General features: G+C 33.7%; 1 protein-coding gene across 3 annotated transcripts in view; it reads left to right on the top strand.

The window, feature by feature from the left end:
• The window catches only part of STRN3 (striatin 3), a 46,527-nt gene extending 38,507 nt beyond the window's left edge, over nucleotides 1-8,020 (top strand). For all 3 annotated transcript variants that reach the window (XM_029284172.1, XM_015816144.1, XM_015816143.2), the window contains 9 exons: nucleotides 1,393-1,526; nucleotides 2,771-2,946; nucleotides 3,046-3,093; nucleotides 3,368-3,489; nucleotides 3,792-3,959; nucleotides 4,403-4,543; nucleotides 5,261-5,368; nucleotides 7,483-7,569; nucleotides 7,659-8,020. In XM_029284172.1, the coding sequence (XP_029140005.1) occupies nucleotides 1,393-1,526; nucleotides 2,771-2,946; nucleotides 3,046-3,093; nucleotides 3,368-3,489; nucleotides 3,792-3,959; nucleotides 4,403-4,543; nucleotides 5,261-5,368; nucleotides 7,483-7,569; nucleotides 7,659-7,828 (1,154 nt within the window). In that variant the 3' untranslated portion in view covers nucleotides 7,829-8,020. The remainder of the gene's footprint in view (nucleotides 1-1,392; nucleotides 1,527-2,770; nucleotides 2,947-3,045; nucleotides 3,094-3,367; nucleotides 3,490-3,791; nucleotides 3,960-4,402; nucleotides 4,544-5,260; nucleotides 5,369-7,482; nucleotides 7,570-7,658) is intronic.
• The last annotated feature ends 6,605 nt before the right edge of the window (nucleotides 8,021-14,625 follow it).

The raw sequence follows: 14,625 nt of genomic DNA, 5'->3' as shown, positions 1-14,625 counted from the left end.
ACATTTGAAAGAGTGATTCATTTTTTCAAACTATTTTTTGGGGAGGTGAAGTGATGTGCTTTATTTAACGGATTCATTGGATGTTCCCTACTGGAGGAAGTTGGATTTTAGTTGATTTTTGAGCTTCCAAGGCCACCTGCCATTTTCTTTCCGAGAGTACCACTTTCCCATAAAACAGTTTTTAAGTATTTAAAGCTTTGTTTTTGGAGTAGTGAAAGGAGAAGAAAATAAGAACATTTCCTTTCTTACTTCTCCCTATAAGAAGAATTCTGCTTATAGTTAAAACATAACTATTCCAATATTGTATGATGTGTTTAAACATTTATTGGATTTTTTACCTTCTGTAATCTAACACACTCTCATTGGCTTACAAATACAATAAAACCCCAATAAAAAGCAAAAATGCAAAAAATAATAGAAAAGGAGTAAAATCCATAAAGCATAGAATACCAAAACAATGAGCTGCCATTACTCAAACACCTTTCAACATATTTCAGAAGATTGCAACAGAAGGAACAAATCTAACTTCAAGTTTGCTCTATCAAGCAAACAATAACACTAATGAGTATCACTTTTCCTTGACCTCCCAAAATTAGGGAACAATAGTGGTTAGACCAATTTCTGTTAGGGAGATGTAGTCTTTTAGGTAGCTTGCTGCCAAGCCATAAAGAGCTTTGTTGGTTAACACTATATTTTTATCTATTGACTTACTTAATTTATATGGCTGCCCATTTCACATAAGCATCTCTCTCTTCTTTCTCTCTCTCTCTCTCTCTCTCTCTCTCTCTCTCTCTCTCTCTCTCTCTGCATTGTAGTAGTCTACATATATAGTGATGAGGGCATGAGTCATTGTTGCAAAATATTTGCTTCATTAAAATGAAATGGGAAAACTATTTTGTAAAGCAATTGTGTAAGAGGTAGCAAATGATCCCCATAATCTCTTCTGCATCCTTCCTCCTCCTCCAAGTCTTTTATAAAGAGGTTCTTTGAAGAGATGCGAGAGGGCAGGATGATGCAGAGGGGAGTTGAGGGGATATGTCCATTGCAAGAAAGGAAAAGAATATGCTTTTGAAAAGGTGAAGCAAATCAGTTTTATTCTTTCTTATGTGTAGTCCTTCATCAAATAGGTATAATAATTAAAATTGGCTTTGACTTTCTGCAATAATTGATAGTTTTATATTATGTAATAATAATTGAAATAATTCTGCATAACACTTTGTGATCTCATGTTATGTTACATAGTTCTTAAATTATAAATTGCAAAACTATTCAGACAAGCATAAAAATTCTGCATTTATGCTGGGTATATTTTTATAATACTTAGTTACTGTAAGTCTTTAAGCTCATATATTAATTTACATCACTTAATAAATGGTGTTTTGTTTCTTATAGCTGAGCCTATAACGTTTCCATCTGGAGGGGGCAAGTCGTTTATTATGGGTTCAGATGATGTATTGTTAAGTGTACTAGGCCTTGGGGATCTTGCAGATTTGACTGTGGCAAATGATGCAGATTACAGTTATGATGTAAGTATAACATGTTTAACACCTGATATCTTTTAACTGAACCAAGAACTTTGGGAATGTTCAGAATGCTATTTCTCATCTGTGACAATTTCCAGTTATATGGACTTCTAATCCCAGAACATCACAGCTAGCATGGCTATTGATATGAATTCGAGGAGTTGGAAATGCACATCCTGGAAGTTGCCACTATTAAGAAACACTGCTTTAGAACCATCAATAATGTTGCAGTACTATGATATACATTCATCTAAATCCTGTAAATTGATAATTTCTGGTTGGAGAGTCAACACAAAAAAACATACTGTACCACATATTTATGGAATGCATTGAATGAACATTCACTTATCTTCATTGGGAAAATTATGTGAAGATTTAGATTTAACAACTGGTAATACCTAATTTAGCAGGAACTAAATGTACTCATTTCAAGGATATTGGTTTGGAAGTGTTTTGCCATAACATTTTTATTTAGGTTAAGATCACAGTTTTGACTCAACTACTCCAACATACAAAATTTCTTCTCTTGTAGAAATCCATGCAATTTAGGATTATTCTTTTTTTTTAAAGTTTTTATTGATTTTTTAATACAATTCTGAGGGGAAATATGAAACTTAGTTAAGAGTTGAAACCATATTTTGACCACTGGAAACCTTTTGGTAGATTTTGAAACATGACAGTGTTGAAGTTTTAGTTTTTATAAAATATTCAAGTAATTTCTCTGTATTTAAATGCAATACAGACATTTCTAGATAGAGTTGAGCAAAAACAAACAATATGCCATAACAGGTAATCCTTGTTTTATAACCAGTCATTTAGCAGCTATTCGAATTATGATGGACCTATCGGGGGGCTACTTACAGATTCAAAATTCTGATGATCAGCCCCCCCCCAAACACACACATGTTATCAGACCTCAGCACTCAACATGGCCAAATGTATGGCTATTTGTAGCATCCCAAGGCCATGTCACCATATTTTATGATAGTTTTGCCAAAAAAATGTCATTTCTGTTTTTTGGCAAAACTGTGCCCATGGCAAATCATTAGTTTGCTTAATGGCCGCAACGTTCAGTTAACAACTGGTGCAAGGTTGTAAAATTGCATTAGTCACATGATCAACCCATTTTAGAACTGTCACAACTTACAACTGTAGTGGTCAGGCTCCATTACAATCATCAGTTGAGGACTACCTATATAGCTGTATGCTTTTGTTACTTATGTTAACATTATTCATTTTTATTTTAGCTGCCAGCCAACAAAGATGCTTTTAGAAAAACATGGAATCCTAAATATACATTGCGCAGCCATTTTGATGGAGTGCGAGCATTAGCTTTCCATCCTGTGGAGCCTGTGCTGGTTACAGCCTCTGAGGATCATACCCTAAAACTTTGGAACTTACAAAAAACAGTACCTGCCAAAAAGCAAGTATATATTTACGTATGTTAAAAGACATGGAAGTTCTGAAGTTTAAATACTTAAAGATAATGCTTACAGATTGTTTTTTGACATTTTTATTTTAGGAGTGCCTCATTAGATGTGGAACCTATTTACACATTCAGAGCCCATATGTAAGTATTTTTAATATTTTAATATTCCTAACAAAAGCTTCTCCAAGTTCTACATCAAAAATTGTTGATTTGATATTTTTATTTACAAATGGGAAAAGAGGAAGGACTTAATACTTTTAATCATAGTATTAAATATGGCTTATATACAACTTATAGATTCAATAGCAAAGTCATATGTTTATGTTCTAAAAATGTTGATAATCTGAACTTTCTAAATTTAAAATTGTAATTGTTGTTTTATTCATAGTAATGTAGTCCCTTTGTTTTTAAATAGTGGACCTGTGTTATCCTTGGCAATTAGTTCTAACGGAGAACAATGTTTTAGTGGTGGTATTGATGCAACTATTCAGTGGTGGAATATGCCTAGCCCTAATGTGGACCCTTATGATACATATGGTAAGCTTTATCTATAAATGTTGTGATGTGAAGTATCAGTCACATAATTAACCTCTCTGAGATAACCTTTATATGTTGCATAATAAACTGAATGATTGCTCATATGAATTTAAATTACAATATTTCTATGATCTTTGGATTGATCTCAGTCGAGATCAGTTAATTAAGCTGTGAACTAACATGTCATTAGCAGTGTTAAATTTGGCAGTTGTGGTTTTAGTTGTAGCACAAGCTAAATTAATACTAGTTGAGAAATATTCAGATGTTTAAAAAAACTAACATCTTTTTTTATTTTTCTACAGAGCCAAATGTTCTAGCGGGCACATTAATTGCTCACACGGATGCTGTTTGGGATCTCGCTTATAGTGGTATAAAGAATCACTTACTATCTTGTTCAGCAGATGGCAGTATTAGGTTGTGGAATCCACCTGAAAAAGTGTCCTGCATTTGCACTTACAATGGAAATAGAGGTGAGTTATGAGATGGTCTTTATTTTTTTAAAAAAAAGTTCAGAAGATTAAATCAAATATACTAAAAAGTTGATTAATAGTAATTATAAAAATCAAAAATTTAATACATAATTGTAATAATTCTAACATTCTAACAGAAGTTTTTTTACCACATACTTTGGCTATATATTGATGCCTTCTTGGTACATCTGGGACAGTGGTCCAGATAGTGTGGGAAGAGATGGTATCCTATCCATTTATTTTAGGATGGCAAAGATACTAGCAATCAATGGAATTGGTTTTAAAGAAAGGTAGGTAGGCTTTAATTATTTTCCAGATAGATTTATTATGTTATGAATTAGTACTTCTAAGAAAACACTGGATGAAGAAATGTAAAAATTTGACTGTAACAAATAAATAGTTTTTATAGAATCTATGTGGGTTTTTTTCCCTGTATGCTTTAGAATATGGAATACCCACATCAGTTGACTTCATAGGCTGTGATCCTGCCCATATGGTGACATCATTCAGCACTGGCAACACTGTCATCTATGATTTGGAAACATCCCAGTCACTGGTAATGCTGTCCTCACAAACAGATTCTGGTAAGTTTGTTTCTTTTGTTTCAATTTCTTTGCTTGAACTTAATCTTATAAGCATATTGCATCAAATTGGCAGAATTGTTTTGCATACCAATTGAAATAGTTCAAGTTCTAAACATTTAGGATAATGAACTGCAATGTATTACAATGAATCAGGGGTGTCAAACTTGCAACGTCATATGACATGTTGCAACATATCGCGACTTTTTCTCCATTGCTGGCAATGGGGTGGGTGTGGTTTCAGCATGATGCATCCGGCCCGCAGGCCGGCAGTTTGACACCCCTGCAATGAATCATTGTTTATCTTGAGCTCTGATGCTTTTATATCCCCTTATTTGTACACAAGAAGAGAAATTAAAAGTTGTACGGTTTCAGCTTGCTGCAGACTAGGTTTTGCCATTTCTAATTAAATGCTTTGCCACAGATTGGATGGAAATTTCTATTCTCTGGTATTCATAGGAAACAAGGAATCAGGGGAGAAGGTCAAATTGTGAAATTTGCCATTATTTTATCTCATAATAATGATTGCAGTTTTTAACTTCTGTGGAAATTTCTGCCTTATCCTCAATGGAAGTTTCCTAGCAGAATTAGCTAATTTAATAACATAGTAATAGTTTAATGATTTTGAAATATAAGACTAAAACAAGCTGTCTATATTAATGCTTCCTTAATTCCTTACACTTAATTAAAGTGTAATAATTGCCTGTGTTTCATTCCTAGGATTGCAGTCAAGCAATCACATTAACAGAGTAGTAAGTCATCCTACGCTTCCTGTAACAATAACAGCTCATGAAGATAGACACATAAAGTTTTTTGACAATAAAACGGGTAAGGAAATAAAAACAGTTTTCTTGAGATTTCCAGGTTTTATATTTCATCTTTTTCTTTACATTTTGGCTTATTTGAATATTCGCTCTGTCTTTATTATTCAGTTTTTCCTTCTGCTTTTCTTCCCTAATCCCCAGCCTCTACATTTCTATTTACCTTTTTTGTCTTTTCTTTCTTTGATCTGTTCTTTCATCATAACAGTGATTGGAAGAGAGCATATTCATCTGACTGTAATGGTTGGTCTCAGCTTGTTTCCTTAAGCTTCAAGTTAGAAGTATTATTTGCTGATTTTTTCAAAGGGATTAAGAAGTCATTAGGATCTAAATTTTGAAGCCTTTTTGTGTGAATCAGAGAATGTTTACTAGTAGTTACCTATTTCCTGTTTCTATTATTCTGTTAATGACTATAATTACATTTTGAAATCAGGTTTACCAACCCAATAAGTATTTCATCCTGGCACTCATAAGGGATCAGAATAAAACTTAGTACATTACAAAATAAGATAAATAGTATATTAACAGGCCTTTAACACTCTCCTTTAAATGCTGCAGATTCAAGGGCAAACTAATGGATAAAGCATGGTTTTTAATGCTTCTGGACTTGAGAAACATCTAGCTGGATTCTGTTGAAAAAAGAGCTGAATTACATAGAGTAATCTAATAAACAATTATTTTCTTTTTCTTACATATTTGGCAGACTCTAGCCTTCTCAGATGATACATTAAATATTTTAAAACATAATAAAAAGAAAGTAGAAAAAATATAAATAGGAAAGAAATGTATAAATATTATCAAATTCAGTAAGCATTTCAAAGTAACTTGTTTGATTCTATATATTAGAATATCTTAAGTTAATTTAAAATTTCAGATTAATGTTGGCATCAAAATAGAACAGAATAAATTGTTAATCAGAAATTACAATTTCTGTTTCATCTAAATATTCTATCACTATTTAACAGAGAAATTTTAAATCTTAAAATCATATGTTAGGTGAAACCCAAACTTCAGGTACAATCTATGCCTATATAGAAGTATAGTAAAATTATAATATAGAAATGGTATCCCTGTTGAATTCAATATGAGATTTTATTTTTAAATATAAGATTATTTGTGACATTACACAACTCAGATGGTAAACATATTACATAGGTAATTTTCAACTTATGGCCACAATTGAGCCCAGGCTTTCTGTTGCTAAGTGAGGCATTTGTTAAGTGAGTTTTGTCCATTTTGCAACCTTTCTTTCCATAGCTGTGAATTGTATCACTGCAGTTGTTAAGTTAGTAACATGGTTGTTAAGGTGGATCACTGCTTGTCAGAAAGTCGCAAAACCCCATCGTAAATATGAGTCAGTTGTCAAGCATCCAGATCACATGGCCATGGGGATGCTGCAATGCTCATAAGTGTGAAAAATGGTCATAAGTCACTTTTTTCAGTGCCATTGTAACTTTGAACAGTCATTAAATGAGCTGTTCAAGGACTGCCTGTACGTCCGCAGTCTAACATACTGTTCTACAGAAAGGATTGTACATAATTTCCAGTGAAAAGAACAGTGTATCCTAGCAACTATAACCACACCTTCCACTTTGGTATACTTTGTGGCAATATGAAGTTTAATAATATTTCAGTCTGTTGAAAAGAGAATTCAACTTTCAGAATTTGTTTGAATTGGTAATCATTTACTAGAATTGTTGGGGTTTGCAGCATTGCCACCAAATGAGAATAAATTATCCATCCCAATTATTATATTTCTGGACAGCCATTGAGATGACCTTGAAGAAACTCTGCAGCAACAGAAACAAAAACATGCTTTTGTAAGTTGTTGCCAGGTAGTTTTTTCAAAGTCATTTCTGTTGCTTTTCCCAATTTCCAGCATTTTTAGAGAATGAATCATTTATCAGTCAAGACTGAAGCAAAAGACCTTGTGCCAGTTTTTTCTAATTGTTATGTTCACTACAGATTTAATATCTTTCTTTTGATATTATCATTGTTGCATGTCAATTCTGTTTAAATTTTGTATCACTCTTATTTTTTCTTCCAATCATATAATTATTTTACCCTTTAATAAAGTATAAATCTTTATTCCTCATATATATTATGTACGTTAATATTTAGGTAAAATGATCCATTCGATGGTTGCTCATTTGGATGCTGTCACAAGCTTAGCTGTGGATCCTAATGGAATCTACTTGATGTCTGGAAGTAAGTTAACAAGCTCCTGTATTGCCAAGAGACTTTGTAATAATGCATTGTGTTTTATTTATAACACTTCTGTTTACCTCTTCATCCAGGTCATGACTGCTCTATTCGATTATGGAACTTGGACAGCAAAACATGCGTGCAAGAAATAACAGCCCATAGAAAAAAGCTGGATGAATCCATTTATGATGTAGCTTTTCACCCATCAAAAGCATACATTGCAAGTGCAGGTGCCGATGCTCTTGCCAAAGTATTTGTGTGACACAGCAAAGCAAGCCTGCACCTTTGTAGCAGGTTTGCCTGGACAAAAAGAGGGTATGCATCACTGCCATCACTGTAAAGGTTACTGATGACACTACATGTAACCAGCCTCAGCAGAGACTGTGTTTGGGGCAGGTATAAATTGGTCAGATTGCAATCTCATGAATAATACTGGGCTGATTCATTTAACTGTAATTACTGTATTTTGGGGGGTGGGGGGGGGAAGCAAACCAGTATTTGTAGCCTTGACTGGATACGAACTGAGCATTTGTTCCTTAGGTGTGTCTTTAAACGAACGTGGAATCAAATCTTATTAAAGACGTTTATTTTGGACTCTGTGTGCTGCCTTAGGGTTAGGAATGTGGTGCTCTTGTGGGGGTGAGGTGGGGGGGAGTGAGCTCCAAGAGTAGCTTTCTTTGCATCTCTTAGTATTTTCTGTTTATCGGTCAAATGCCACAGAATCCCCTTTTGAACTTTTATTTTGCTTTAAAGAAAAAGGAACTAACTTAAAATATTTAGCATTAGTTGCACAAAATATTTCGATAAAATTCTAGTTTTTATATGTCTTTTATATATTTAGCCTGTCATAACAGTGCTCAAGATTGTATGGATGACGTTTTTCTGCATTATAGTATCCTAAACCAGAGATCTTGCTGGCCTGCTGCCCTGTAACGACACGGTTCCCTTTGTTGCCTAACAAAGCTCTGCTGCATCCTTTCAATAGGATACTAATTCATCATCACTGCATTACCGGTTTCCTAAAGAACTGTAAAAAAAAGTGTGCAAAAGGAACACAGAGGAATTAAACATGTCCAGCCCTTCCAATGAACTTTTAAAATTAATCTTGACATCCTATCACTATGTGATATTTTGTACATCTTACTGTATTTACGAGATTATTTATCAAGGTTTACCCATCTGGCTAATGGCCTATTATTTATTTCACTTTTTGTTGAACTTTATATTCTTTTTATGTAGTATGTTAATGGGCCCTGTATATCTATTATGGCACTCTTTGAACAGTCTAAAATAGACTAAAAATGGGACATGTAATAGTTTTTAAGTTACAGACAAACTTTTTTTCCCCAGCTAAGTGTCTGGATTAAAGTTGATTCCAAGAAGTTGTTTCAGAACTTCTGGAGTGAAAATGTTTTTATTTGCAGTTCAGATAGAATGCAAAATTGTAGTTGAATCAAGAGTCAGAAATTGGCTGTGTTTTGAATTGTTATTCCTGCTTTTGATTTGTTTTTTTCAGATGTGCTTCAGTTTATAATGTAACTAAAGATTTTGTTTGTGTAACTGCATGATTAAGACAATAAAGTATTTTTTCTAGTCTTCCACAAAAATCTTTTTGATCAGTTTGCGAGTTTTGATGAGTTTTGTAAGTTTTCTGTTTTATGAACTATGAATCAGCAAATTTTTAAGATTGTACAACATAACAAAAAGTACCGCTGTTTAAAAAGATAATGTATATAAAATGCATATAATAAATACTAAATGGTGTACCTGTATATTACTGTTGGCTATATTTTGTGTAACAAAATTTATGTGTGCCATTTTGTTTTCTGAATATGAAATGAATGTTTAAATAGCACAAGTATTGTTTACATAGTTGAAATAACTTTTGGGTGTTTTTTTAAAGTAGTTGTATTATGTTATCAGTAATTTGGAACAGCACTCCTCCCTTACAAGAATTCTTTCAAAACATATATTCCTGGTATTTTTAAGTGGACAATACAATGGCAAGGTAACTTATTTTGTATTTTAATTCATAACAACAATGCTGCCTTTGATCAAGTGGTCTTAAAGAATCTTGGGCTGGTTCTTTATCACCTACAATATTGAAACTATAATGTCTTTTTTTACTTTAGGGAATAGATAATATATGTCATAGGGAATAGATAATATATGTAGACTTGCTAATTAATGTCAGAAGAGATATGTGAATGGTTTTTTTTCTCATTCCCTACCTCTCCTGGGCCAAAGAACTGTTAATTTCCACTTTGACAATTAACAGAATTGACAGAGGTTTCATTTTAACGTAGATTATTAAAGATGGCATTTTGAATGGATTTGTATACTGCAGTAATAACAATGACTTTCAGATGGAATGGCAATCCATTGAATTTGCAGCCTCAGTCCCCTCTGAAGTTTTTTGAGCCAAAAATATCAGTCAAAAGCTGTTGTTTGGCTAAATTTATTTTTGACAGGCAAGATAAAGTAACAGAAATAAAGTTATGTGGTGTTAATTACCATTTTAAAAGACCTTTACCATGGTTTACAGTTTTATAAATAGCAGGATTCAGATAAAAAGTGTGCTATGTAAACAGAAACAACTTTTTGAAGACAAAACAGTTCAAATCTTTAGTAATAAATCAATGTGCAATAGAATAATTCAAATTGAAAATTCTGATAGATATGCTACAGATGTGACAAAATGTTGAAAGTAAATAAAAATATTCAGAACAAAGCAACTTGTTTACAGGGTCTATTTCATAGAAATAATATACAGTTTTTAAACACTGTTAATGGAAAATATATTTGAAATGTTTTTTGAAGCTAGAATAGAAGCTGAAAATTGAAACTTCTTCTTGTGTAGATTTCTGTTTCTATTCAGTTCAGAAACCCAGGCTTTCCAAACTTTTAAGATCTGTACTTTAAGAGCCTGTTGAACATTTCGCTGATGAGACCTGTTTGCGCAACCCCAAAACAGAATCTGTGGACAGTTTGGGGGTCTTTCTTGACTCACAGCTCCTGTTCAAAAACCAGGTGGCAGTTGCATTGATTGCATCCCTTCCTGGACCAGGAGGCCTGGTTCAAGGTCACTCATTTATCAGATACCTTCTGACTGGATTACTGCAATGTGCTCAGCATGGGACTGCCCTTGGACCATCTGGAAACTGCAGCTGATCCAGGATACAGCAACACAGGGAATTATGAATGCATCTCAGTACACCTGTGTTACATTTCTGCTCCGTGAGTTGCACTAGCTCCCAGTATAAATAAAGGTGGAATTCAAAATGCTGGCGGTCTCTCTATGATATGGAGTCAGATTTATTTTGTGGAACTGCCTCTCCATAACCAGGAGAAGTATATATTCCAATTCCTTCAATTACAGAATGTTATCTTACAGATCCTCAGAAAAATATTTTTTTCTGCCACAGCACTTGCCCTTTGGAATATCATACTAATAAGAACAGATCCGCCTTTTGTAAAAAATTGAAGACCTGGAAATCTTCAGGAGATCAGATGCTCATTGAGAGGTTCTTATTGTTTTGGGGCTTATCCTTAATACTTTTTGTAGGTTTTTATTCTTTGTTAATACTGTTTAATTCTTTCAATACTACTTTGTATTGGCGAGTTAGGCTGTCATATAAATAGAAGGAAGCCAATCATGCACCTCACATATTTGGTACCAAATTATAAAAATATTAACTTTCCCCCCCTTATTTATCCCTGGATTGAGGTTTTGAGGTAAAGGTTGCAAATCTATTTTGTTTTTCTGGGATCATTTGAAGCAAAAAAAGTATTTTGGGGCTTTTCTGTATTCAGAGCTACAAATATTCTCTTCTATTGGTACCAAGGTAGCCCACATTCCTTAAAAAAATATCAAAAATATCTATTAGTCTATTGTTTATTTCACCAGTATCTTGCTTGCAAGCTAATGGTATTGCAGATATTCCAATGCACCATTGCTGCTACTTTGTCATGCCGTTGTTTGTAGTCAGCCTGCGATCTTGCAGCAGCTAAGTAGAGTTTAACTGTTAATTGTTTCCTCTGCTTCTTTGCAGAGATGATATTTTACTGTTTGTTACTGCCTCCTCAATTTTGGCTTGATATGCATTTGTTCATAAAGCTTGGCCTTGTTCAGCCAGAATGTACTTGCAACATTCCATTCCCACCTGTCTTCCTTGTTGGTAAGTAGAGTCTGTCAGCATCATTGCATGGATGAAAGGAATGATTGCTGGTGGGGAGGAGTTTTTGTTCCCTTTTTGGCTTGTTAATTGTCTCTTTTGCATAGTATGTAGATATTGTTTATGTCTATGTGTCTATTGGTAGCTAATTTGTCCAAGTGCCAGGCTTCTAGAAATTCCCTAGTGTTTTTGGACTTAGCTTGGTCTAGGATGGTCAGTTTCCCCATTGAAATTATAGTTAAGTCGGTCCATATGCTGTGAAATTAAAGCATAGTTGCATTTGCAAGAACTTTGGAATAAACACAACCTTACGGTGTAAATTTATTTTAGTTTGCACTTAAACTTTTTCACTATTTATACAATAGAATTCTATTTTAAATGGAAAAAGTACGATTAACCGGTGGGTCTTACAAATTCCTACCCAGTATGTAAAACAATACGACCTTGACATTTTACTACCTTTCGTGTAAATGAACAGGATAATAGAGTAAAACTAACTTATTTTAGTGGTTTGGGAAAGAACATAGTTTAAAGAGACAATGTGATTTTGAATTATATTCATAATTACCCAATTGTGAATATTTGGAATTTATCATTATATGAATAACAATGAATTTAATTATCTGGAGAATAGCAAAAATTATTATTTTTCTACAATGAAAAATAGTACCACCCTGGATTGATATGTTTTAATGCTCTACTTCAGAACTGCTTCATTACTGATATAATGGAAAGATGGATCAATATTATTCCATGGGATAGAGCTTTAATTCTGTGTTTAAAAATGAAGCTCACATGCATTAAATATTTTTGCTCTTCTTTTGGGATTGTTCTCCTTTTTTCTTTGTATGCTAAAGCAATATTTTTAAACAAACGTTAAATACTGATGTTTCTTGAAATAGTGGCACAATGATTAAATGCATAACAGGACTTGGAAACTAACCTTTAGATCAGAAATTAAAGCAAAATTTAATGATTTACTCATAACATAGTAATCTAATCTCATATGCATAACTTGTTTTCAAAAATCAGCATTATTTGTACTGTGTTGCTTTTAATTTATATAGTAAATTTAAACATTGCGACATTTGATTATTGTGCTCAAGATAAACCTAGCTCTGGCTAGGTTTTTAAAAAACTTCATTTGTGGACTTCTGGTTTGCCATCGCGGCTCCTGCAAACGCAGGAAGGCGAGCTCCATCTTCCGCGTCCGAATTCATCCTGCTGGGGGACTCTGGAAAGAGTCGAAAGTCACCCTGTAGCGGCGACAAGCAAGGAGAGGACCCCTGCTTGATCGTGGGAAGGCTGTAGCCCTTCCACTTGATCCAGAGCAGCCCTGCAAACCAACGGGGGGGAGACCGGCCATAGCAATATGGCTCATCACTAAGCTGCTGACAGCCAGAGTCAAAATCACCATCAGGCAGCTTTAAAGCAATGCGGATGAAACTGGGTGAGATTTGATCTTCTCTTTAAGACTTTAAGTATTTTTTTTTCCTATAAAAGCTGCCCAAAGTATTTTTCCCCCTGAGAGCTCTCTCCCTTCCCTTAAAGATGGGGTAGGAGGTTGTTTTCACCGTTGATTGATGGGTCCCCTTAGTTCCGTTGATATTCTTGTTAAAATTAGATTAACCTAGATATACGAAAACTTTGAACCCCTGATTTTCAAAAGGATAAGAATGACCTCTGCAAACAAAAATAGATTTTTTTCTTTATTTTGAACTTTTTGATAGATAAATACTTTGGACTTAAAAAAATTTAAATGGCATCGGTGACATCTTGTGGCGAAGTATGGTATTACAACTTGTTATTGCCTAAAAGAGACTTGGCTTGAAGCCCAGACTCCAGAAAAAACTTTTCTGACCTTGACAGATACCACCTGTGAAAAACTTAGTTGCAAAGAGAACTTCTGGGTGATATATTTGACCTGCTTGAAGAAGCATCTGTTATTACATGAAATGATGGAATACCCTGGATTATAAATTCTTACTTGACAAACAACTTCCACTATAAAGACCACCTATAACATGTGAATTAGATGTCACATACCTAGTTATGTGATTCTGATTCTCAAGTCAGAATTCTAAAGTCTGATTCTAAAGTCTTCAACTTAATATACTATTAAGAGAATATGGATGAAGATCAGGAAAAAATCCTTTCCATGTTGAAATCAATACACGAAACCATTCTCTCAGCCTGTGACAAAATAAGATACAACATAAAGGAACAAGATGCCAGCTTAGATATACAAACCCAGATCTTGACTACAACCAAAGAACTAACAATGCAAAAAACAACAGAAGTGGAACAACCAAACACAGACAGAGGACTTAATTGACCAACAAATCCAGCCAACAGAAAATTCAGAAAAGGGAGTGACAACACTGAAAATGGAAAAGACTTTCTATATAAATCAGAAGAAATTTGAGAAGGAAGAACAGCAGATTGAATGGAAAATAAATCTATCAGGACAATTGTGGGAAATTGGAGTAATAGGGAGGTGATCTAATGAATACAAATGGGCTAGTTCTTCCAAAAAAACTGCAACTAAATGGTTTTTTTATTTCAAATAATATATATAATAATGGAGAACTATTTGATGATTTAAAAGCACTGACATGGAAAGCTAGTTGGCAAAGGAAAAAAGCCAGAGTAAGGCTGAAAAAAATTAGGGTTTTATTAAATTAGATGGATTAATATGGTGGAAAATAGATAACTTTTAGAAAACAGCACAAGACTGTATTCAAATAGATAAAATGTGCATTTAAAATATTAGATTTTGTTATGAAAAGGGGAAAAGTTGAGATAAGGGAAACTTTGGTTACCTAAAGCTTGGAAATTATAAATATCAGATGTTAATTTGAATATTGATAGGAAATTAAAACTT

This window comes from Protobothrops mucrosquamatus, unplaced genomic scaffold (assembly GCF_001527695.2).
Source record: "Protobothrops mucrosquamatus isolate PMUCROS unplaced genomic scaffold, P.Mucros_1.0 scaffold403, whole genome shotgun sequence".
Classification (NCBI taxonomy): Eukaryota; Metazoa; Chordata; class Lepidosauria; order Squamata; family Viperidae; genus Protobothrops; species Protobothrops mucrosquamatus.
This window is presented reverse-complemented; position numbering and strand designations above follow the sequence as displayed.